A 27247-nucleotide genomic window follows, 5' to 3' on the forward strand; every position below is an offset into this window, starting at 1 on the left:
TTCTGATTGGCAACCATACACAGTAGCAACATTAGTCGGATGTTTAGTGTGTGGTTAATGGAGTTGAACATCTAATTCTGTTGCAGAGATTATGATTATTAAGCTCTACTGTTAACATAAATGATTTACCCAGTCTTTTCCCTTCAATACATAGTAACTGAGTAGGGTTTTTATACTGTATTTGGACACGTTAAAGGGGAACTTCACCGTTTGTACACATCAGGTTCACTTTAATTTTCCAAAACGTAGGTTTACTACTAAGTAGTTTTTAGGTTTACTTGTGCAACAAAATTACTTGGTAGGTTGCGGTGTTTTATGATGAATGTTGTATCTAGGAACATCTGTATTTTTCTTGTAAACCCTTTCTTATATGATGTATGAAACCTATTTTGTTTAAGTTGTCTTGAAAGGTTGATTGTAATGCTGCTGCAGATATTTTACATTTGTGGGAACACATGACTAACTAAGGGACTAGAGATCTCAGATACCACCCCGATTGAGGCAAGATAATTGAACGTTGTGTGACATTTAAAGTGGAGATAGTTCGCCCTTTTGTAGGCTCAGGAGACAATCTCATGGGTAAATTCATCTTTCTGTTGAGGGGTAAAGTTGGAAGTCATGGACCTGAAACCAGGCTTTAAACCATGAACAGGTCACATTGTTATTACTGCATGATGGATGGTGGTGGTGGTAGTGGAAAGGAGGGGGGGTAGACACAATCCAGTGTGTGCGATGTCAGCTCCAACACCAAATGCAGGTCTTCATTAAAAAACACAATTATGGTGCCGGATGGTGTTCTCATGTGACATTTTGTTTTGGGCAGTCATCAATCAAAGCCCCACTTGATATGCACAGAGAGCCTTTTTTCACCACACATAATAGCAACACTCATCTCAAAACATTAACTCTTAAACGTTCCGACAAGTATTGATCCGTCGCTGCTCTGCATCTGGTTGCAAAATCAAATAAACGGGTCTGTCCAGTCTGTAATCGAGCACCCATTGTGTATGTATGTGATCTTCATGAGGCCAGCTGCTGCAAGCTACAGTACATACACACAGGATCGCTGTCCATCTATACTCATTTAAGGACTCACCATTATCTTGCAATATATAAAAGGTGTTTATTCCCCAGTGAGGCCGTTCACTGTGTAAGCCTTGTGAAGGTCAAGACAGGTCCCGACACAATGATTCATATGCCACAATTAAAGGATTCTCTACACCTTAATTAACATTGATTGGCTGTCGACTAATCAATCGAACCAGTGAGGGACAAGCAAAAAGGGGCCCATCTGATTTCAAGGCAACCCAGTAATAAGATGTGGTCTGCCAAGTCAAGGTTTATGGGTTCATGAACCCCCCCCCGTCACCTTCTGCCACTCAATCCACTCAGCTGTCTGTGGCCTAACCTCCCTATGAAGAGTTAATTCCCAGGCAGTAAATGTCAGTCAAATAAATAAAGGGTCAAGCCTGTAAAACTGGGAATCAATTATAGAGGCAGCCTTCTCATCTCTACACCCTTCCTCCTTACTACCAGTTCAAGTTTATTCTAGAGACACACACACATGAATGGACATAGTTGTTGGCATATTTTGTGGAAGGACAACATGTACTTTTTTTGGATTTAACATTGCTGCCCTAGAAGTTAAGCTATCTGGATTTTGAATCATAATTTGTAATAACTTCCTCATGGGGGATTAAACATAATGTGTATATAACATGGATTGCAAACTTAATCCCAGCCTTAACATCTATCTTGACCCATATTCACAATCCCTCTGCTGTACTTTTTTTTTTTTTTACCTTTGCACACAAATACCTCCTGATCTGATTTCCGTTAGCGTCCTGAAGTACCCCGCATCTTGCAGTGGAATAAAATAAGGTGGAGGAATAATTACAATTAAATGTATCAAGTGCAAATCAATGGCAGAGCAGGAGGCGGATCAATAGCAGGGAGAAGCTGCCCACGCCACGTGCCACAACGACTTCACAATTACCAATTAGAGGAATAATCGGGATCTCATCAGACCCGTGGCTCTGATGGAGCCCTTTGAACTAGCAGGGGGGGAGAGAGAGAAATGGATCCACTCTGAGTGATGTATCCAAATATGGGAATGCAGGGTGTACAGTATAGGAGGAAGAGCACAGCGGGTGATTAGAAGCTTCAGCAGGCTAAATGCTGCAAGCCGGAAGCTCGGGTCACACACGGTACAAGCAACAAAGGATGAAATGTATCATTTGAAGCTTGGACTGTGACAGTATCAGATTTCCACTACACATTTATCGTGGCCAAATTAATTCACAATAACGATATTGCAATATCTAGAGAACGTTTGGAAAAAACAACAACTATGCTATCAGTTAAAATGAATCTTTAACTTAGTTTACTGTACGTATGCGCGTGCGTGTGTGTGTGTCATATCAATATATATGGCGTTCTTATCCATAGTCAGCATATTGCCTACAGTTGATGGCGGCCAGTTTGGAGTAACAAATAGTTCCAATGCAGTACCGGTACATTTAAACTAATACAGCAATTCTAAGTGTTATCAGCAAATGGTAAAGGATTACATCTGGATACAACCCTCTCTCACAGCTAAGATTCTGAAAAATAGGACACATTTTCCCGCATTTTCACTTTTCCTCCCTCATAGCTTTTTCCTCTTGCTCCCTCATCTGCTGTTTGTTTTAACTGGCAGATTAGAACTCAGACTGCCAGCTGACAAGGGGAGATGTGGCACAAAGCACAAGAGCCCTATGTAAGCACAAACTGTAATGACTATAATCGCTGGCTGATCCTGCTGCTGCCTCTGATGTAAGTGGGTTGAGTCCCCTCAGTCTATTGACCACTGACAGGAGAAAAATAAATAAATGAATGGGTGAATAATTGAATCAATGAAAGAAAGTGAATGACAAAAAGAAACAGCCAGTAGTTTAAGACAGGGAAGGTGCAGCTGCTGTCAAAGCCAGACAGATTTGTCCATATTGGAGAGTCATAAAAGAAGAATTGGTGAGCACCACCGTTCCCTTTCAGAACTCAAGTGATTTATATCAGGAGGAAAATACCAACCAAGTGGAAGGACGGAAAGGTTCGCCCGCTTTTAAAAGTTCAGGAGGAAGAAAATGCAACGCTGAATCTGCTTCCAATACGGCGAATTGCTGCGAGTGATTTTCCATAGAATTCACATCAAAGAAGTTCGCCTGGAGTAAGTCTCATAAGAACGGAGACGGTCCAGCTTGCGTACCTCATTGAGGGTACGCCTCTCTGTGCAGTTCTCCCACAGGTCGGATACGTTTGATGAAACAGTCCCTGTCAGGGAGCACAAACTCTCCATTTGCTTTCAGTTAAAAAGAGCAAGCACAGCCAAATTGCCCCACCTCCAAGAAATGAACACACACTGGTATTAGTTCCCGTGTTATGAAGAGAAAACTATGCACAAGGTGCTTTAGAGACTTGGAGTGTGTGTGTGTGTGTGTGTGTGCGCAAAGACAAAGTGTATGTTGGTATTGCTCAATATGTACACTGCAGTGTGTGTGTGTCAGGCTGTGTACACCCTTGTGAGAGTTTGTATTTGTAAGGAAAGGGAGGGAGGGGAGCGGGGAACAAAGTGACGGACGGGTCAATATCCCCATCCCTCTGCTGGGACCCATTACGCTTTAGTGATGGTCTTCGCCACCCACGGTCGACTTCATTCATTATCTTTCCTTGCTGCACGCCAAAGCATCCATCTTTTCTCGTTCAGTCTGTCTCCTGGCGCTACACACACACAAAACAAAAGAAAAACCTTTAAAACTCCTCAAGAAAATGTTACAAGGAGAAGGGGAGCAATGGCCTTAAGCACTGTGTGTTTAGCTCTGGAGTAAAACCAGGAAGTATTTAAAGTCAACTGTTGAGTGTTGTTTAGTATGGCTCCTTTTAGACAGAGGAATTACCAGTCCCTGTGGAAGCCTATTGTTCACAGGAGCTGGCTAAGGAGCCTATGTATCATGCTTTCTGCTGTGGAGCTGCTATAGAGTAATTTATTCTTTATATATTCCAATTATTTGGAGTTACTTCAAAGATACCCTCAGCTGGGGGAAATCAAACTGTAACAACCATGCTTATGCTTAATAAGTGCTGTTTCTGCTTCTGGTTGTGAGGGTTGGGTTTATGTGATCGCATTCAGTGAAACTACACCGATATTATTAGTCATCTGCTGATACTCTATACCTATACATGGGCTGTCAATTGATTCAAATATTTAATAGATTAACTGCATGATTGTCCAGAGTCAATTGCAAATGAATCACTTCTTTTTTTTTTTTATGTGTTCAAAATGCTCCTGAAATGGAGATTTTTCGAGTATTTAATACTCTTAACATGGGAGTGGATAAATGTGCTCACTTTATGCAAATAGATGTAGATCAATCTTTGGAAGTCAATTAACAACGCAGCAGTTAGAGGGCTACACATGTATTCATGGAACTGGAGTTGGGTCCAGTAACTACTATTTCCCACTGCTGCTCAAAATAACGTGCTGTCACCTCGAGGTAACTCTGCTTGCTGAGTGAAGACCCCGGAGAGTGCAACCGGCTAATTGTGGAGGGGTCAAAAATGTTGAGGGCGACTTAGAAGTACACTGTATTTTGAAGTTCTTATTCACTTACACTTAGGATTTTCCTTTCTGGTGTGAACCAAACGAGAGAATGGAGAAGTGACACAGACATATTCAGAGAACTACCTACCCTGCCCTTCTGCACTTGTAACACAGACGCATACTGCCCTCTATTATACTCACGAAAAATGATCTATAATGGCACTACCACCCAACACATTATTATTCTAAAGATGCAATTTGTTTTCCAAAACACCAAAGAGACTTGCTGAGTGCAGATTAAAAAGCAAGAAGAGGAAGATGGGGAATGAAATGTATACAACATAAGTACAATGGGCCAGTGTGGGTGTGGAGTACTTTAAGTGCAGCCCTGAAGGGGGCTCACCATCCTTGAGTATATTAAGTTCACAAAGCGCCGCACAAACACGGATGAACATCTGCTGGCAAACGCATGCATGCACCGACTACGCTCCCTGACGGATGATTGATCAATGTGAATAGTCACAGTTTGCTACTTGGTGGCATTAGCAACCTGCTACCAAACCTTAGAGAAAAAAGCAAGCTGTCACGCTGTCTTTACAAACACTATGGGTGACAAAACATCAACCATATTCCTCTTTTATAGGATTAACTACGTGGAACTAAGCAGAAATGAATGAAGTGCCAAGTGACTGTTGGGTATAGAGAAGATGGAGTGTTTATGTGCACGAGCTATATGAATGACCTCTATCAGGCTCTATTAGGTATGGAATAAGAGTTTCATTAGGGACGGTCAAACAAAGGTTAACTGATCATCTCTCACAAACGACTTCCACTGCTTCCATGAATGCAGTGCTATTTGTAAAAAATAAATACAAAAAAAGAGCATCTTAAGCTTTTTTTCCCCTCCTGACAAACGTAATCCCTCTTAGCCATTCACACAGATTAGTTTCATAACATTTCTACATCACACAGTTTTGCCTCTCACTAATATTGTATTTTGGAGATAAGCTGTATTTTTTGTCCCAATGCAACAAGCTGCGACAAATACAGTGGCAGTAGACGAGAGACGATCAAACTAGAACGCAGACAAAACCGGAGTACATACCGAGACTATATATATGGATTCCTCCATGAGGTCCTTTGCTTGGCTGTAGTCCAAGAGCCTAAAGTGGAGCACCAAGCTCCGCTTGATAAACACATGCTTTCCTGTTTGGCAGCGTGTTTGGACGAGCGGGCACTTTCACGGAGGTGATGACAAACTATATTTTGTAACTGAAAAGAAGAGACTCGGCTTGTTTACGGCTCACGATGATGGATAAGACAAATATAAACAGTCAAAAGATTTGTCCTATTTGTACCTTTTCCCACTTTCTAAAGCCCACACCAGGATATAATCCTGATTTTTATTATATATATTATTATTATTTTTATTTTTTACAGTTTATGTAGTTTATATCACCACTTAGTTTTGAGGAGAAATGTATGCAGGTTATTTTTAGCACATCTGAGCTTGTGGCTGTGTATTCATTAACACAACACCAATGTCAATATGGAAACATTCTGCATGGCAAAGATTAATGTCCACAGCAGCGGTCACGACAAGTTCAAGTTGTCCTCCAGCAAAATCTAGGGCCTGAATGAAGCGCGGCAGTAAAACCCAGACATAGCTTTCTTTATATGTTGTCGTGTGTATTTTGTAAAATTTTAAATATTGTGAATACCCATTGAATTCATTGAAAATCAGAAATAAACATGAAACAATAATTTAACTGACCGGAAACAATGACACAAAATTCCTATAAAGTATAAATGCACTGAGATTGTCTTCATAAAAAGTCGAAATAGTTTATTTTTACCCCTCTCGGTTGCAAAGATAACGTCTCTTTGACAAAAGGAAAGGAAAAGCTAAGACTCGGGGTGCACAGAATCTTCTGGGTAGTTGGCAGACAACACATGGTTTTGAGTTGAGGCCAGAGAGAGGTTATATATCCTCAGGGGACGCACCCCTCCCATGATGAGCATTGCAGACTGGATGCTGTTCACAGTGACGTCCAAACCATAGGGTGTTTGTCACGAGAGCAGAGACATGTTTACCGACACCACAAGGGCTGATCAGCTGTGGTAAACATTTGATAAACAGGCATTTTTGGAAAGACATGCGCAGACTGAAATCACAAGAAACAAAAGTGCAAATAGAAGTTACTCAACCCAACTCGCTGTGCTTTGGGATTAAACAGATTAATAACAGATTATGACCGGTTTCATTAGATTCTCTTTCAAGGGATGTCCCTGAAAGAGAGGTCCTCAGATATTTCATGTTTCTATTTGCACTACTTTGTGGCACCAAAGCCTGCTACTGAATCTTAAATAAGTCTCCGGAAATTTGAAAACTACAAATGAAAAAACTCTGAGCTCTTCAGTACATGTTTACTTCACCTTAAACTTGCTCCAAACACTCTGCTAGTGCAAGTGGAGAGCTAAAACTATTTCTGCAGCGTAGTGAATGTGCAGAGGAGAAAGCGAGCGCTTTGTGTGCAGAGTATAAGGATTAAGCATTGATTGTGACCAATGTGAACTGCGCAAAAAAATGTCTTTCAATATGGAACTTTGACATTTTATATATATATATCTTGACAGCTTGTCAGCAAGATAATATCAGATTTGTGTTTTTAAGGAATAAATGTTAAAAATACAGCTTCAGCCCTGGGACACATCAAACTCAATACAATTCCTTAGAAAGAACTTTGAATAAGACACCTTGTTGTTATTTTGAAGGAGAAGTAATCCTGCTGCAGACGGATCAAACTTGCTCAGCTAGCCTCTTAGAAATTAATCCATCTATTTTGGTGCCACAACAGGTATTAGGTGATGCAATTTCTCTCCCCGCCCGAGAGGTCAATCCGTGATTCCGCAATTGCTGTCGACATCTATCCGGCTGTGCACACCGAAATTCCATTAAAGTAAGAATTTGGCCCGTGCTGGAGAGTGGTGGGGGGGGGAGTTAGACGCTTCCAAATGCAACGTTAGGATTACTGATGTAAGTAAATCCAGTGAAACGTGCATTGTTTAAATCATACAACACAAGTTTGGCCTTGCATGATAATTCATTTAGATGAGTTGTAGAGTTCATATTTTTGCAGTTTAATTATATTCTTTCACACACTGGCCAATATACAATCGTACTTTTGAACACAATAGAGTGTGTGAGCGCGCGATGAATTCTCTTTGACATCAATGCTCGGCCCTTTTTCATGAAACGCATTCACATGTAAAGCTTATCTCTGCTTTCAAGGCGGCGAGTGGCCTGACGGAGCACAGCCAACGAGTGTCTAGCTCTAAAGGGCAAAGATAAACTGCAGAATAAGCCTCAGCCTCAGTTTCCTCGGATGTCGGGAGATACGCATCTTGGAAATAGCGCAGCTCAAAAGAGAGCAACAAAAAAAACAATGTTTTATTTAAAACATAATTGTGATTCCAAGTTCTGCAAATATTAGTTGAGATATTTCTCTGGCACAGAAACACACAAACATTGAACCGGAGTCTCGTAGCCAGGGTGAAAATTCCACTAAATAATGCATTATTTTTATTTTTATTTTTTCTGTGAATCAACTGAATCCATCACTAATGTTTATTGAAATGATAGCAGAGGTGTATGTAAATGATGTCACCACACATGCTAGAGGTATAGGATTTCTATCATGCAGCAGCTATGGCGGTGGATAATTAAAAAGCCAGCACAGACACTTCCCGTCAATATCTCCCCAGACTGCTCTCATTTAAAACAAGGCAACAGGGATTTCTGCCATGGAGGATTGACAGCTCAACCTACAATTTGTAACAGTTCATAAGATACAATATCATGTCCCACGAGGGTAGCTATTTCCCTCAGATATGATCAGTAAGTAACATGTCAATTGTCCATCAGGCATTTACATTTTATGGACGGCATTTCTGAGAGCAAACAACTTCAGTACAGTTCTGAACCTGGAAACTAATATAGGACTGAATGTAACTGGCATGAATAATAAAGTCATCAGAAGCAGTGGGTATATTATTATTATACAGATTATAACGAAGTCAGAATTGGTAAAAAAAGAAAAGGCTTTCTTCGGGACAATAGTTAATTAGGACGTGCTTTTGGAAGCTGTTGCTGTGAGAATAGGCATTGATTGGATCGGCACTTTCACTCCTACAACATTTACAGGCTGACCTGCCGACACTGATATTCGTTTCAATACATTTCTTCCATTAAAAGTATACAAATAAATAAAGCTCAGCGTCTGATTTAAATATCTGTCAAAAATAGGAAGCGTCTAATCTCCGGGTACGTGTATGTAAATCCTAACGCCCACAGGGTCCCTCCAGGTGCCTGTACGGAGGCAGACGGGAGGATTGAAATGTCCAATAACTTCACCAATCGATTTGTTTGGTGGGTGAGGCTTATTCACTGGGGCCTGCCCGTCTAATGATTTACGATTTCCAGGGTGAATTTTTCTATTCTTGCCAACAAATGATGCTGCTCCCTATCCTTCCTGGTGACGCTTGATTTATCTCCCAGCAAAGGCCCTTGGGACTTTCAGCCTCTAGGCCCATTTTAGGCTGAGGCTCATTTCAGGGGGGAGGGGGCGTGTAAAAGGGAGGATTGGGTCATATTATTTTCTATAACCACAGTCATATGAATGTGTCACATATTGAAGAAAAACAATAATTCGATGTGCAAGGTGTGAAGCAAGATTTCTGAAGTGTGCACCGTTGTGCATCAGTGGCTAAATTGAAGCCGCGTGTATGAGCACCTGCATCTCTGCAGGCAGGCTTGTGCGCACTCGAACATGCACGTGCAGTCACACACCCAATGCACTCTTTCTACAGCATGAAAGGAATCCATTCCGAAATATTCCAGTGACAGGCCCCATTGAATTGCTGACCACGGTTAGCCTTTTGAACCGCTCCTGCTGAGATTCTGAGCCCATCTCAAGAGCATCTCTGCGAGCGTCAGATTCTCCGGGCCAGCTCCCCAGTGGCGCCCACTGCTGTGCTGGCCTTCAGACTGACGGACGGGGAACAGAAGAAGAAAGGCAGAAATGCCACTGCTTTGACTTTTTAAGGCGTCGAGTCCTGTTTGTTACGCACAAAGAGCGGCATCTGCTGCTGGTTCGAGTCAAAGAAGTTCTTTGGGGGGGGCTTATGTGGCTGCATGCACTGTGCAGCGGCAACAAAAAGATTCTAATCCTTTCCTTGGACCATTATTCAATCTCTATTTTGAGAAAATGGGAGGAAAGTCTGAGGTTTGTCTGCACAAAGAATACAAAACTACTCAGAGCAACACTCAAATAAAATAGCACTCCATTCTCTGTATTTATAATCTACACACAAATCAATACGCAAACTGTATCACTGATCCCCTCCGCCATCTCTTTTTACCTCTCTCACTTTCCCAAGCGAGCACACACACACACACACACACACACACACACACACACACACACACCAAGGCCTGCCTTTAAGCACAGATTTTTCATTTCTAGTCGCTGTCACCATGGTAACTTCCAATGTCCGACTTGGGCCGGGATGTGCTTCCAGCACTTTCCGTCTTCAAAGCCCCTGTTTCAAAGCCTAAAACCGCATTGCTTCACTAACGGTCTCCCATGGTGCTTAGCTTCTAGGAGTGTGTTGAGCTTCTAATTACCTCACATGACAAAGGGCCGAATAGGTACGTCTAATAACAAACCGCTCTGTCTACACAAGCCACGAGGTTTAGCCAGAAATAAACCTCTCCTTACAGCTGCGGTTTCACAATCCTTCAAGTCAAACAAACAGAACGGCGGAGACCGAGCATGACCTTGCAGGTTTCTAACCAGCCATTTCAAACTGTAGCTTTACATGCTCACTTCACCCTTTTTATACCTTCAAAATGGCCACCTTTGTTGTCACGAAGAAGAGTGTCTTGGCAGCGCCAGCCAAGCAACAATTAAATATTCCTGTGTTGACCGATCAATAAGAGCCCCCCCACCACCACCACCACCTCCTCACCGACCTTCCTCATTCACATCTCAATAATGAAAGACGAGCAGGGGTTATGAGTAACCTCAGCGTTCGATACAGGAGGGGGGTCAGGCGTCGATAGCTCGGCAAGGGTCCAAGGCGTGCATTGGCATGCAGGAAATCACCGCGGGTCTTAGGGGATCGTCCTGGAGGAAGCATGGCTGAGGATTAAAAGCTTGGGCTTGACTGAACTCTCCTGTCTCCTGTGTCAATATGCCCAAGGTACTGTCAGTCACAACTTCAGTCTGAGAGGAAAGTAATTTACTGGCCCATAAAGGAACAAAGGCCCTAATTTAGTACAAGACGTATCAATTACGGTATGTTGATGGTAGGACGGCAGCAGTGGCAAAAATACACCTTGAGTACAGTAACATATTTAAACATTGCAAGATCCTTATTAAGATAGACTTTTTAAAAGCAAACATTATTCATAAACATGTAGAGAATGATTAAAACATTATCTGTGGATGTCACAGTTAATGAGAGCTGCAACTAATGAGTGTTTTCATTATCGATTTCTCTATCATTCTGTTGCTTGATTAATCAACCGTTTAATAATTCTATAACTGAGCTTTTCAAATTATGAACTGCAAATTATATTGTTTACATTTTGACAAATTGGCCCCATTAAAAGTATGCTGAATCAGCCGATAGCAGTTGCTCTTTGCAAAGTTCCCATGGATGAAGAGACGACTATCACTGGATCATTTCAGCACTCAAGAAAACTTTAAAGATGTTATGATTCTCAGCCAAGTTGGGGTTTTAAGGAGTGTCTTTCTTCTCGGATTTCTACACAGAGTTTGCTTGAAAAATAATAAAATAAATCGAATAATTGTTTAAGCACTAGAGTCAACTCTCTGTTTTATTAACATCTTCCTCCGTTGCGTTAATTAAGGAGCCCTGCTTCATGAACGCTGGGTGAGACTGCTTCAGATTTATGCACAGCTTGCGTTTTGGCAGACCAGGAGTGAGCAAGCAAGGTGAACAAGCAGGGAATTAGAAGTGCAAACACTGATATAGTTCTGGCCTTTTCCTGTACTCATAGAGGTGACAAGGCGTTCCTTGTATTTCACCCCACGCAGCACCACTGTCCCATCGAATTTGTCAAGTGAAGTCAAGCTGTTTTCTTTTTTTTTCTCCTTCTCTTACATACCAGGTCTTGTGAAATACAGCCTGAGGAAGAGGGTCGCAATCAGGTGGGAAAACAAAGTCTAGAGAGCGTCATCCTGTCTGTTTGTTTCTGCTCGGCTTGTTTCCCCAACTCCGGTATGTATTTGGTGTCAACGTCTGTTTTGTAGCAGAATATTTATTGCGTAGCTCTTTGAAATGACAGTTTCTTGGAGCACACTTTGTTGTGCTGTTGTACAGAACATAAAATGTGTTATCCACACCTAATTCCAGCATTTCTGGTATCTATGATGACCTGAGTCCTGTCTCATGAAGCAGGATTAGTGGGTAGACAAGCTAACTTTGGGCTTAATCCTCACGGTTTGTCACAAAGACTTCTCAAGTTCAAACCGAGTTCTGTTGCTGTGGTTTCTAATGCCGCATACCAAAGCTCCCAGGATCCGTTTTTGTCCAGGCTTGTGGATAAAGAGGCACCACCATTTCTACGTGGTACCAACAGAGACAAAAATACTGCATTCACATGGAAGTATGAAGGAGCTGACTTCTGTAGAAAACAGATGATGGATTTATCAATTCAGTAAAACAAGTAATATTTGTAAAGAGTTCTCATTACATTTGATTCACTAGATACTATTAATAGCTGCTAAACTATTCTACAGTATTCCTAACAGTGACTGCCATTTTGGCATACATGTATATGATGTTGTGACCACAGGAGAAAATTAGAATTCAGATTTCTAAAGTATTCCTTTAATCTTTCTCTGCATTGGCAGCACTAACAGTTTTAGTGCAGTTAAAATGTTGTATTTTTTGTATTTATAAATAATAGGCCATAATAAGGCCAAACATGCTTGCTTTATAAGAAAGGAGAAGTGCTATTACTAACTAATTCAAAGATAACATTACTATTTAAATATAACCGCATTGTTTTCTGCCTTTTTTATTACTTGTAATATGGTACCTTGTTACTTAGCTGAGTTATATTATTGTATGCAGCAGCAACCTAATTTCCCAACTGGAATCAACACTTTCATCTTATCTTTTATTAAATATACTGCCGTCATGCTTTTCGCACAATCCTCTGTGGTGGAAATCTGAAATTAAGGTTGAGAACCAAGTTGTCTTTCAAGAGTTTATTATAGCATTTGCAAATGGGCTCAGATCTGGGTCTCCACAGAACAAGAGCCCAGTAATAAAGCTACATCTGGCTCTTATACCTTTTCTGTAACGGACGTAGGTGACGTGCAACGGCGTTATTTGTACTTGCATCATGGGGTACCTTCTTGAAATGGTTCAGTTTGCGGCTGGCATTAACAACAATGTGTATATGTATCACAAAAATAGACCATAACGCAAACATTAGCCCATTGGATGGCTTTGTAAAATTTGATGTCAAACCAAGATGGCTTGGAAAGGCCTATTCAAATTCTCATCTTGTAACTAACCAAACAGCAACTGATGTCCAAGTTGCAAGTGTAGCGCATTGTAAACAACAATATCCAGGGAGTAGTGGGCGTTAAGTAAATTCCATCAACTTTTCAAGGTGACACGGGAAACCTGATTGGGTGATGACTCCAAAGGAGAACAAGGGTGCAATGGTGTCTCGGATGAACCATCTTTTATCTCTGCTGCATCCCTCGATGTCATTCTCCGGCTATGAACACGGTTTCACTCCCTCCCTTCCAAACATTCTCGCTTTATCTTTCTACCTCTTTGCTCCAATGACACAGACACAGATTTTCAGCAACACTTTCCAATTTTTAGTGGTTTTATTGTTGTAAGTGGTTTGAGCCAAAGAAACAGATGAAGCACGGCTGCTACTTGCTAAAGTTCACAAACATTCCCTCTACTGAAAATCCATTTAGGTAGGTAGCAATCAACCCTTCTGTGCAATTGCAGTTGGTCATGTTGTTAAACCTACATTTTTTTTGCAGTGTTTAATAAAGAAACTAGCCAAGCTTGGATATCAGAATTGATGCAATTTTGGTGTTTTACCAAGCCCAATTCTTCTAAAATCCATAGCAGGGCATCACATCAAGAGCCTCAAAACCTCCACTAGACATTCGGCTCCCACCCTCTGCAGCCCCCCCACCTCAATGAGCACATGGATTTTGGTCCATGACAGCACCCACAAAAGCCCCTCTCCTGCTTTAAACAGCACTTTTGAACATGGCTCTAAGCAAATGGCAAGTGGGCAGGGCTACAAGCATATTCCTTTAAATCACACCAGCAGTGGCTGAAAAGGCTATTGATGGAATTAAGGCTCATGAATAAGAATGTAGCGCTGGGTAAGTGAGAGCTCTCCCACTGTGCGATATTGACATGCTCCAGGTCAGAAAACAGCCCGGGCAAAATGAGCTTTCACAAACCAGTATGGGGCCAGAAGGAGACGCCATTCTAGACACCGATAAAAACTCCACAACAGGAACGTGTGCGTCACCGAGGATGAGGTGGCACAATCACTCAGGGTGATGAAAGATATCAGAACAGTTTACTGCAGTATTATCTACCTGGGCTATTATAAAAAAAGCTATTTTAGCATATAGTCATATAGTCATAAACTTGTGGGACGAGAAGCTCCCTGAAGACTTTACTTGACTTGAGATTGAAAGGTAAAAACAATCAAGACTCAAGTATGAACCTTGTTAATTAAATAAACAATAAAAACTAAATGAGGCAGTGACAGTCGGGCCTTGCAAAGGCACATCACGGAAATATGTATTCATTAGTTAGGTCACAGATGTGATGTCAGGCATGTAAGAACACACTACTAGCACAATATGGAAGAGCCAATAGGCGAATAGGTCTATTTATTATGGTGAACACAGACATTAGAAGCTCCAGTGCTTCTTCAACAGTGACAAATGATTCCATTTAGGAAGTAACAAATCAGGACGTCATCGGTAATAAATGGCAGATTAGCTTGATGGTGATGATAATTTAAACCATGTCACTCTCTTATGGGACCAGGGATGCCAAATTAAATTGATCTACCGTCATGAATTTTAAACACAGTGGAAGTCACGCACAACTAACAGAAACCCTAAAAGATACGAGCCTACTGGTGAAAATGTCCATATGGATTACTGGATATGTACAGAGTTCAAGTGACAAACTATGAATATTCAGCCGCTTGGGCTAGATCAAAGTGAATTATGCAAATGTTCTATGAAACATTGATTACAAGAGTGTCATCAGTTTCTCATCTTGAAGATTGATACATTAGGTTTTAGCTGTCCATTGCCAATTAACCATGCAGGTGGGCCCAGCACCTTAAGATCAAATGGAGAGGTAGTTATACAATTTGAATTGATTAGGGTTGAAATCTAATTGGATGAAGAGGAAGTGGGATTGCAAAATTGTAAAAGTCCCCTTTCTGATTAAAAAAAATCTAGATCTATTTTCTTGCCAAAAGGGAATGAAAGAAGCAGATGAGAGCGTCGACTGCGGGCGAATGAGACCATGATAATAAAACGGGTCCTTTGTGAGGTGCTAACCGTGCAGCCATCAGAGAGTCACGAAGGAAACAAGGTGAAACCACTCCTTGTCTAGCTCCCTTGATTTCATCTTGCCAAGTTTGGAGGGCATGCGGCGTGAATGTAGATCCCACTTTCACTGCCCTGGCAAGTAAAGCACCCAGAGACTTTGGATTGTGGCTACTCATTCATGCCCAGCATAAGTTCATCAGAAAGAAAAAAAAAAAAAGTGATGTGACAAAGCCACGAAGAAAAAGAGATACGACAGTAAAATAAAAGAAACAAGACATTGGAAGAGGAGTGCTAAGGAGCGCAAAAGGGATTGATAGTAGAACAGTAATTGAGAGGACAGGGAGAGAGACAGAGAGAGGGGTAGATGGCAGGATTAAGAGAGTTAAAAAGTGCCTCGTATTGCTGGGCTGAGCGACGACTGGTGGCTTTCCCAGTCAAACGCTTTGAGCCATCCATGGTTTCTGAGGGACTAGAGTACCTCATCGCAGCCTTGACTCTCAAAGATGAGTCATTTTCAAAGCCAACAAAGCCAGATGACAAACATCACCCTTCACAAAAAAACACACACATATATACACACACACACACACACACACACACCAATCAAACATTTTAAATATCCATGACAAATACTGGCAATCCAGTGTTGTGGCAGGAAACATGGAAAACATGGTTCAGAAAACATGCGTCAAAGTTATTTTGGATGCCATGAAACACTAGAGATCACAACATTAAAAAAAATAGATCTAATTGGTAATTCCATACTGGAAATGCACAAGTGACATGGGTCTACTGAACCCAAATTGGAAGGAGGATTTGAAAAGTCAACGGCATAAAGTAGATTCCGATCCACAGGAGAAACATCTGTGAACAGACAGCTTTTGATCAGCTGGTTGGGAAGAGGGTCTGGAAGCCAAAATCCAATGGCTAACACTAACCCAATCAAATTCACCCACCAATGCCATGTTGAAAATTGGTCTCTTGGCGACCATCTCTAGAACATGTGCAGTGAGGGTGTAAGTTGTGGCAAGACGCCAATAAATAGCACCAAAGGCAGCTAATGTGCCTTGTGTTTGCAGAGACACCGAGTTTCATTTTGCAATAAAATAACTGTCTGTTGTAAAACTTATGTATTTGTTTCACTAAAGTGATTAATAAGGTGGGATTCAATTAGATATGCTGATATACTTTTATATGCAACAACAGCGCCGCTGCTGCCAAAACTGAGGCAGTTTGTTTAAGCCGTTTACTGCGTATGATTGCATAAACAAACAATTTCCCACAATAATCCTGTTTACATGACTCTCCAGAGAGAGTTGTGGATAAAAAAAAAAAAAAAAAAAGATAAATAGTCTGCTCACCCTTATCGAATTTTAACAAAACGATTACAATCATAATTCTGCTGTACATTATTATACTGCCATTCAAATGGCATTTCAGGAATTATAAATGCAAAGCTACTTTTGCCAGACAAGTTGAAAGTTAGGTGATGACTTGCCCCAGGGCACCAAAATACCAATTGGTGGGCTAGAAAGTGGTGCTAAGGGGAACATTCTTCCAATAAATAGTACAATGAGCATAAAAAACTTTAATATTAAGAAAAGCCGTCAGAGAAAAGTTGTTTTTTTATGTCAAAGTGGTAGACTGAGTGGATGAAAGAGCCACAAGAAGTGCTGGACCTTGCCATGAATCAGCATGAGAGTATTTTATCCGTTTAATCTTTGGGGAGAGATGATGAATAGCCAGGAAAGTTATCAAATGTCTGTAAAAGTTGCATGCTGCCCTCTCTATGTTACTGGGAAAAAAATGGATATACTGCTTCAGGGCAGAGGCATCAAATGTGTATGTTGCCTACTTACTCCTGCCTATTAAAAAAACAAAAGAAGCAGAAAACTAGAAGAACAAGGATGAAGGACTATGGAGCGCAGAGAAGGGCAAGTATCAGATAGAGCGAAGGAAAAAGCCTAGTCGGCTCCCTGCACTCGGACTAACCACCTGCTCCTTTCTGAATTAGCCCTTTCTTTACTGCTTGCACTCATCCAAGTGAAACTCACTCCCCTAGCTGACAAATGGAGTGAGGCCTCCTACTTTCACTTTTGAAAACATTATAAAAACTCGGTGTTTAGTGAGCCACCGCTGTGACGGCCGTTAATCTGACACCAAAAGACCCAATGGCCAGACTGAGGCTTCCTGCGGGAAATATGCCCAGAATCCAAATATTTTTCAAAACTCTCAAACTTCTGGTTTCTTTTGCAAAGCACTCAAATTGTAGGGGTATAACAAAGCCTATGGGGCATTCCGCTCAGAATCTAAAAATGAACAGCGCTACGGTTGATTCAAACCACTGGCTTGGTTGGAGCCAATCTGCTTCTCTTTTATCTTTTATCTCCTGAGAAATACCAATCCGCTTGGTATGGGGAGATGTCCTTCAACATTCCCCATTTGCGAACCCTGGGCTTCCTTTCCCCGTCTAATCACCACAGAGTCTTGTACGGCCACTTCTGGAGACCCCGGGGCTGACTGGATGGACTGCACGTTTTGGAATTTACAGCAACTAATTGGCCAAATGCGGTAGGCTCTTATCAAAGAGGATTGGAGTAGGTTTGGACGTAGGAAGGGGCAGAAATGAGACAGGATAAATAATGTAAGGTGATGTCATCCACTGTAGGAAAAGAATAGCATGAGGAAGAAATAAATGTCTTTGATTAAAAGGTCTTTGCGGATAAAAAAAAAGGGTTATGCAAGGGCATGAGGCAAACGTGTACAGATGGTGTGGGGGGGTTTAAATTCCTACAGTAATCCAATAAACTTCCAAATGTGTTCATTACTTATCATGTTTCCTTTTGCATATTAATGCTGGCATGCAAAACCACCCACCATTCTCTATTTGCTCATACTCTTACAACAGGCGTTTGTCCCCCGTTGCGCTCATCGGTCATGTTTTTGTTCTGTAATTGTCAGGTGCTCAACACATAATTGTGTCACGGGAAGAAGAAAAACAACAGCCTCCAATGGAGAAGAGGCAAGACAAACCGATGGCTGTTGCATGAATAGAGAAAGGCTGGTCGGAAAAGCATGTCGTCAGGACCTCACAGAAACACCGCTGAGTGATTGATGCAAAACATGCACTCAATATAATCCAATATGCTGCATGCACGATTAAAACAAAGTCTACATAATTATATGTATACTTTGTATGATTTGTCTAATTTGGGATGCCCAGTAGGAATCAAAGTAGAAGCGGTGTTGGATCCTTCCGTATGATTAAGTACTGCAGAGCCACTTATATTACAATCTGCCGAATAGAACCTTTAATTTAAAGCAGCCCCTGGCATGATGCTTGCACATCCAACATTAAAGTCATGCATTCATTCATCTGACATCCAATTGTTTGGGGAGTTAAATGTTTATGTAAATCTCGACTTTAAACAAGAAAGGCCACTTCTGATAGAGCTGTGGGGGTCATGCATGAGCAATGATGGTATTACGCTCACATCTGCTCAGCATGATAAGCTCTATCTTAATGTCAATGGCAGCTGTCTATTTGCTTGTATTAAAGACTATATTAAGCATTGGTGGCTCCTATATGAATGCCTTTCTTTGTTGCATTAAGTATAAAAAAAACGACATTAAAGCTGCAAAAAAAGAAGATTATTAAAGGCGTACTCCAGCAATTTAGCGCTACAATTCCATAAAGCCGCGGGACTCCCTTGAATCAGCAAAGGCCTTGATATCCTGACTTCTATTTGGGTCAAGCTCCAAATACACCGTATCCTACATTTCCCATGATGCAGCGTCATAGCATCTTTTATTGAATTCTTCCTACTTTCCTAAAGTATATGCCCAATTATTCCAAACCCCACATCTTCTAATGCAGGCTGTCTGCTAATTAAAAAGAAAAATGAAAGCTTGGATAAAAAAATAACTAATGACATCATAACTTCAGGCAGCTTCCTCCAGATCTATAGAACTGTTTGTCACTGGTATGCATCAGTGGAGATAACTAAGACTTATCATTAATGGCGACCATTGTTGTATTTGAGAACATGCAATCAGCCTTTTGTGTTGACATACTATGAAATAATTATAATTTTTTTTGATAAAACACTGTGATGTCTGTCTGTAAACGATTAAATGCTGAAAACCAAAACAGGAACGGATACGCGGGAAGAGTATGAAGCAGATGGTCCCGTTCTAATGTGTGCCTAGCCACCCTCAGAGCTGAGGGCAAGCGAGGACAGGTAGGCATGTAATTGTGCTTTTAAGCTATTCAGAATTACTCTGTCATGTTTGAATGTTTATATAACATTACCACTTAGCCTGATTTACTCATTTTGAGTGTTTTTTCCGATATTGCCGAAAGAATAATGTTTGTTATTACAAACAAAATAAATTCTAAGTTAATTGGAATTGTAACTTACATACTTAACGTCCCCTTGAATTACACGCCTTAGTATTTTTGGCAACCTCAACATTTTCCCGACAAACCTACATCTATAACATCCTCTGTCAAATGAGTGGATTTAAATGAAGATGGGCAAAATAACGCAGGGGAATCTTCAGTTAATCCTACCCTCCCGCTTAAACAAATATCTCATCAAGTCCTTAAACTCTGAAATGAGGTCAGAAGCCAAGGATAATGAGAACTGGAACGTATGGGAAAGATCACCGGCAAAGGAGAAAGAATCCTCCCATCTGCTTACCCCTTCTTACCCCTCAATCACTCTCGTCCCTTCTGTCAGCGCGTGTTTTTCATCCGACGGGAGAGGAGCCATTTGTCTCATGCATTCCAGCGTGGTGAAGTAAATAATGGCCCGGGAAGCATTTATTTCCCACATAAACATCATTAACAGGAAGGTTCTCAAATGTCAAACTGTCACAAGGCCAGCGAGTTCAAATCACAGGTTGCGCTCATTTAGTTTCATCGTCCTCAAGAGCCTCATCAAGCTGTGATATCTATTAACCTTCATCATTAGCGGCATGTGCATCAACAGAAAATGCTAGTAGACAAAAATATGTATTGTTCCTCAAAATGACAAGTGTGATGACACGGCAGCGGAAGGAATCCCAGAGAGACTGAGGGGGAAAAAAATGTAAAGCAATACAATAGACAAAAGAGGGACAAGAATGTGTTTCTTTGCACCATCCTGACCTGCTTTTCTCCTTCAGGGGTCATGCACAAGCCTGCCACAATGCTATCAGCTGTCCCTTAAGGTGCCTGCTGAGGTCTACTGAGATATAAGGTGATATATAGCTTTGATATGGCCTGTAATTACTGGCCGTGAAGGCCACACTGCCTTGGGGAAAGGAAAAGGGGAACACAGAAAGAGGGAGGAGAGAGAGAGAGACACTGTGACTCTGATGAGAAAAGGGTCACTGTTGTTTGATAGCACAAGTGCCCCGGCCTCTCCAGTGGTTTCACACAGTGGGGGAAATGGCACTAGATCCATACATGCTCTGGAGAGAAGCCTCAGCTCCCAAACAATAAGCTCCAAAAACTGCCCAAAAGGGAATAATAAGCAATGATTGCAAAAACCTGCAGCATGTGTGCAACACTATGCAAATACAGGCTATGCTAAATGTATAGAGGTAACACAGGTTGTGCTAAATGAATCATTGGTAGCGTGTTTCTATCGCAGCATCATTAGCCTCCCATCTAGCTTGCAACACGGCACCACCTATAGGGGACATGTTTATACAGAGGCTGCGGATTCTGTGCAGCCACGACGCTCGCTCGCAGCACAAAAGGGAGGGACGGCTAATGAAAGAGAGCCATTCATTTCATCCTGTCACAGCATGGTGCGAGACAACCTTCATTTTGGGATGCATTACCAGCACTCACAAGCTCAGTGGCATGCTATCACTCAGATACAGGCTGCTATTAGCTCCCGCTTAAAAGACTGTAATGGAACCAAACACCTTGCCGAAGTGGCCTGGTATACACCTCTATGAGTGGGCTTAACTGGAAAAGGTAGCACTTGGGCTTGATAGCTGAATATCAATGGAGCGCTGTTAGCGGCCGGGGGAAGCAGGGGGGATTGAGCTGCCTAAATGTATATTGACAGCTTGTGAGAGCCGGTGACATGGTTGGGCATTTGCTGGTGATGGATGCTAGCCTGGCACGCAGACTAAGCCCGGCAGCAGCGTGGCTCATCTTCAGACGGGACGTGAATGCTAAATACCACACTTGCCAGTCACCACGACTTAACTGGTGCCAGCAGGAGAGGCAGGTGGTACACAGGCTAGGCGGGAAAAAAAAAAAAAAAAAAAAAGGGAGCAGAGTCCCACAAGAGGAAAATACTATCAGTGCATTCACAAGCATGCTAATTCAATTCTAAGGTAATGTGAGCATTGCTGCCCCTTAACTTAACTTGTTTATCTTTGTTCAATTTAACATAATCAGATGAGATTAGGTGCCAACCTTGTCACTGTCTCTGCTGTGTCCAAGTTCCATACTACATACAAAATATATACAGTTATAGCAATTAATCCGTCAGACAACAATCAAACTGCAGCCTTAGAATTATGATGCCAAATAAACTTCACAAATAAGGAGCAAAGGAGTTTTCTAAGACCTTTCAGGAGCTGGTTTCACCATTATAAGCAATTTATTTATATATTTGCAGCTGTGAGTTGCATTTTTTTTGTGCATTGTGTTGAGGGGCAATATACAGTACACCAAGTGCATTATACTATGCATACCGACTTTTTGGAGTTTACTTAATTTTGTCCAGCGTGAACCCACCACAATACTTGCTTTGAATAAGTATGTCGTATTAAAATGGGACACAGCCTCGAATGTCCTTAGAGTGGGAGATAATTTAAAGATTGAGTGGAATCAAGTAAGATATAAGTGAAATTATCAGAATACAGTTCACATTGTTACCACTCACCACCCAGCTGTGAGAAGGTCGACCGACCCCCCGACCCCCCGTTCCTGAGCACCACAGTCCCATTCATATGAAACATATTCTTATATTGGCAAGAAGCCTTGCAGATTGCATCACTCTCGCCAGCTGGACTTTGAACAGTGTCTGACTTTTGAAAACTATTACAGAGGGCATTAGCTGTTTTGGTTTTTATCTGACTGATAAATCCACTGCGGAGGAACATATTTAAGGGATCCTTATCGAAAAATTTGTATTGGGCAATATAACCATTATTTATACCAATACATATTCACCTCCATAAAGGTATTCACCACCACCTGTCAGACATGAGCGCAGAAATCACACAACTCATTGAAAACTACAATTATTGTGGAAATCAGGGTACATGTAAATGCTTTAATCACACCATTATATTGTTTCAGTTATAGTGAGTGTGTGAATATATTGCATGATCAATAGAGGGGGAGAAAGGAAGCAGGAAAGAACGAGACGGGGGAGGAAAACCAAGCTAAAATATTAATGAAGGCGTGTACTTGCATCACTGCTGATATTGACTCATTGAGAATTTTAAAGTGGACAATATACTGAAGAAAGATGAGTTCAAGAAATACATAATCTTGTGCTTACAGGCTACGAAGCTGAGATAGCAACATTGTAAATGAACTAAAGCATTTATATCAACATGTGACATTGTTTTGCAGTTTATTCCATCACGGATCACATGATCCTCCCTGACATCACACGGTCTGCGACGACAGTCAAAATCTTTCAAGACTTTTCTGTTCAAATTGCTTCGTTTCTGTTGCACTCTTGTTTCCTTTTAACCCTAATGAGCTTAGCTGCAGGTGCCTAGCAACGGCTCTGACAGCTCGACAATAAAATAGTCGGTGGGTGGCGTTTGTTTGTTGTGCTAACCTCTGCATGCTAATGTGTAGCTGTGATGCTACAATTACAAATATCATTGAATCCTCTCACCCCATATACCACCCACACCTTTCATCCACTTAGCAACTTCCTCTCCCAAGACAAAATTGCTCTGGCTCTGAATCAGATTGCAGTTACCTTTTAGGATGGCTGAAACGCCCCGGGTAGCAACGAGATGCTAAAAAGGACTGGCTTTTACACTAGTACTTTATGTTAGTTTTGTGTTCTTGACAGTAGCAAGACCGGTTGATTCATTCCTGCAGGGATTTTTAGTCTGAGTAGGCGGCTGGAGAACAAGAGAGCCACAGGGTGCATCAATTATCCGACAACATGTTTCACACTACCTCTTTTCACCATCAGCTGCTTTTCACCCAGCTGATTATCTGAACTTTATGGTACCCGAACTAAAAAGCCAAGAGCAATTGTTTGATAAAGCCCAGAGGTCCATTAGTATTCTCAAAGGGGTCCGTCCAATGTGGAACTAAAGCTTTGGAAATCAAAAGAAGTCGACTAAAGTTAACACAGAGTAGCAATTTAGATAAAGTCCACCCCTTCCAAGTGCTGCAATAAGTCAACAAAAGAGCCAAGATGGACTATACATACGCTCACTCCACACCCGCCTTGAGCTCTACGGTTTCTTGAGTCCAAACTTCTTGGTTAAAACCCCGAAACTTGTGTATATATTACCTTAATGTTAGCAATCCATTATACTGCAAAAACCAAAGCACGGTGCGCCTACACTGTCTGCCTGACAAATAGGTCTCCAGGTCCCACTTTGTGCACAACGGGGTCATAACTCTGGAACGAGACTCACATGTGGCAGCAAAGCTCATCGAGTACGTTTATATTTCGACAAATAACTGACAATATATATTACTTCAAATACCTATTGATTTGTGTTGGAGCACATTATGACTGATATGGATTAGCAACCAGGTACGGCGAGGTTTACTGGCCAATTAATCCATACAGGGGCTTGTTGCTAAGCCAGACACCTACCAAAAGGAGGGGTTTTGTATTCATTTTAATTCATTTTTTTCTTCGAAGCCACTAATGGCTTTATTATGTAAACATGGTGCCGTATTTTCTCATTTTTGCGAATCTTAATTAAAGGCTAGTGCTCATATTTGTCACACAGCTCAATTCATTGAAATGTGGTGCGTTCTACATTTTAAAGTCTACGCACCATTTTTTTTAAAATCATTTCCATAGTCTGCAATGTGAATAAGATAAATAACAGTCTTTAATAGTCGTTTTACGAAGAAAAATGTCTGGAGGAGAGACACATTTAATTTCATTTCAGCAGACCTCAGGTGGGAATTACAGCATCTCTCATTAACTTGAGATTTGCTGATTATGTTTAAGATTTGTTTAACAAACAGCTAATCAAGTCAATTACTTAAAAGCATAAAGCAAATTTAGCTTGTGAGTGTGGCTGTGTCTGTACATACATTAAAATATTCAAATCCCATTAGTCTAAATGTTTCATCTATGAAAAACCTTGTTTTTGTTATCGTCCTTTGTTGTCATCTATAGAGCTTTAAAATGACTCAATATGAGAGAGCGTATAGTGTAGCTCTAAATGTAAAAAAAACACTAAAGGTAGAAAAGAAAATATAAAATTGTTATCAATTTACGAATACCAAAGTCAATCTGAAATTTGTATTCTGCTCACTTGTGCAAGGAAATATAAAGTATGATGTACCAGCCAGCTGATAACAAAGACTTCTAACAGAGATACAGACTTCTTCCCTAAAGACTATTGGGTTTGTCTTTACTTTGACTTCCTAAATCCGGTGGCTACCTTCAGGAAACGTCGCGAGAGTAGATGGTAGTCTGGAGAACTACATACTAAATATTTTTAATGCTAAAATCTTTTAGATTAAATTAATAAAAATCCGTCAAAAATAATGAATGCACATGGCTTTACCTTTGTGACATGATCTTGTATGCATCTGGCAGGTAACACCGCGTGTTCTCCATCTGTGCTGGGTCTGCGTCACAGATCTTGTCATCGGTGCGGCCGTAGTTGGCGCTCTCAATCATGATGACGTCCGTGCCCGGGCAGCGCAGCTCGATGGGATAGCTCTCGCATGACAGCTCCCTCCTCACCACCGCCATGGGGATGGGCGCTCGACTGAAGGCTGCAGAGGGGAAGAAAAGACACTTAATGTCAGTAGGAGTTATTCAGATTCCTTCCCGCTCTACTTCGGTTAAAGGGTTTTTGAACTTAAGTGTGAAAAGAACTTCATCCTGGAGTTAGGTTTGGCTGAGCCCTGAATTAAAAAAAAATAATCTGTATATTCCTAGAGGGAAATACAAAAAACAATTGTAGGACCTGTAATCAAAAGGTCTGACACTGAGACATTGTGAGAAGAGGTTGTCCACCCTGGTCTAGAGAGCGTGGGCGGACAGGATGCTGGCTGTTTGGAGTGGGAGGATGAGCAATACCACAGGGGCCCTCGAGAGGCTGGGAGTTGAGAAAAGAGAGAGTGAGAGATTGACACACATCAAAGAGAAGGAAATAGACACGGTGTTTGCATTTGGCTGTGTTAAATAAAAATTCATTACATGGGCATTGAAGGGACAAATTAGAGACAGACAGAAACGGAGCAGAGCGTGTATCCAGAATTTATAAATCATAGGGGATGCTCCATTCTTTGCCTTTTAAAGTGATACAATGCACTTCATTTAAGAACGCACGGGCAGGAGGTGGAGGGTCAAAAGGTGCTTGTTGCTTCAAGCCAAAGCTTAGAATCTGTCTGGCAAAAATAATCTGCTGTTTACCTTGGAGTCAAAATGGCCAGGAGTGCTACTGTGACCGAGCGGCGGCGGCGGTTCGGAGGTTGCTATTTTTCCTCTCCTTGACACGGGCGCACGCACGCACACCCACGCACGTCTGCGGAGGCTCACACTCGCGCACACGCCAGAGCATGTGCGCGACAGACTGGAGGAGTTCTGTGTTTACAGCGAGAATAAGAAATGAGCGAGAAGCGTAAACATTGGCCTGAGTGACTGTGGGAGGACTGTGGCAGTTATAGATTGTTTTTTTTATAAACATCCCTTCAGACAAGCGTCTGAGCTGCAAAAAGCCACCGCTGGATGACGAGCAGCACGGACATCCATCAGGGAGGACAGACGGACAGGGAGAAAGAAAAAGGCACAGAGAGGTTTCCACATGCGAGGATAGGGCTTGGCAATATCACCTGAAATCAATATCATGATGAATTGTAACATTTACCTGGGTAACAATAAATGAAACCACGTTTTTTTTTTTTTTTTTATGCACAAAAAAAATCATCAGTTCAGCGTGTGACAGAATAATCTCAATTCATTTGTCATCCTATTCAAAACAACTAGTAATTGCACCTCACGTTGAAATCATTTTGTCGCACGTGAATCAAACGGAGCATATTCATGGCAAATGGCAATGGGCAAAGTGATAAACTGCTCTGTGTCTTATTAAAGTGTGAGATTGTTTCTTTTTTTCTACGCAATGCAATCGTTATATTATATGGCATGGTTGTCATTCAGGTGACGGTAACAAATGGCTCATATTTCCTCTGGAAACTATAAAAATGACTAATATCCAACAGGAGTTACATTTAACTTTGTTTCAGCATCGTGTTGACTCATACGGTATTTAAGTAATCAGCTGAGTGCAACAGCATTGACGTGACTTACTCGATTTTGGAATCAAACCACGAAACGAATGAACCCACAGATAATTGTCCCTCAGCATTTCTGCTCCTCTCTGCGGAGCATCATAGCACCTTTTCAGCTCATTGTTTAGGTTTTACAGCATGCAACTTTACTGTTTTTACTGCACACAATCTCTGTCATTCTCACTTCTTCAAATGTCACCCAGGTACCACTTCTTATCCTTCTTTAAAAATGAACCACAAACATGAGAGGAAATCACAAAGACACTCGGAGAGGTGAAACGACAAAAGGAGCCCCTCATTATCTTGTCACTTCATTGTGTCTCAGAAATCCCCCAGATCCCAACACGGTAAAGCACACTTGCCATGGAAACATCACAAATTGGAATAATTATATTCATTCTGGTGTTGAAAGGCATCAATTATCTTCCTCTTAATGGGAAGATGTATTTCGCCCACTGAAAAGTGCTGGTATGGATCGCACCAAACTTCTTTGAAACTGACAAGCGCAAAGAGAGAGGATAACATAGGTTGACT

General features: G+C 41.4%; 1 protein-coding gene across 21 annotated transcripts in view; it reads right to left on the reverse strand.

Annotated features, from left to right (window-relative positions):
* The window catches only part of LOC116385337 (adhesion G protein-coupled receptor L3), a 188225-nt gene that overhangs the window by 89842 nt on the left and 71136 nt on the right, over nt 1-27247 (reverse strand). For all 21 annotated transcript variants that reach the window (XM_031850686.1, XM_031850685.1, XM_031850702.1 and 18 more), the window contains one exon: nt 24979-25192. In XM_031850686.1, coding sequence (XP_031706546.1) covers nt 24979-25192 — 214 coding nt within the window. The remainder of the gene's footprint in view (nt 1-24978; nt 25193-27247) is intronic.

This window comes from Anarrhichthys ocellatus, unplaced genomic scaffold, assembly GCF_004355925.1.
Source record: "Anarrhichthys ocellatus isolate YVR2014 unplaced genomic scaffold, GSC_Weel_1.0 scaffold11, whole genome shotgun sequence".
In the NCBI taxonomy this organism is placed as follows: Eukaryota; Metazoa; Chordata; class Actinopteri; order Perciformes; family Anarhichadidae; genus Anarrhichthys; species Anarrhichthys ocellatus.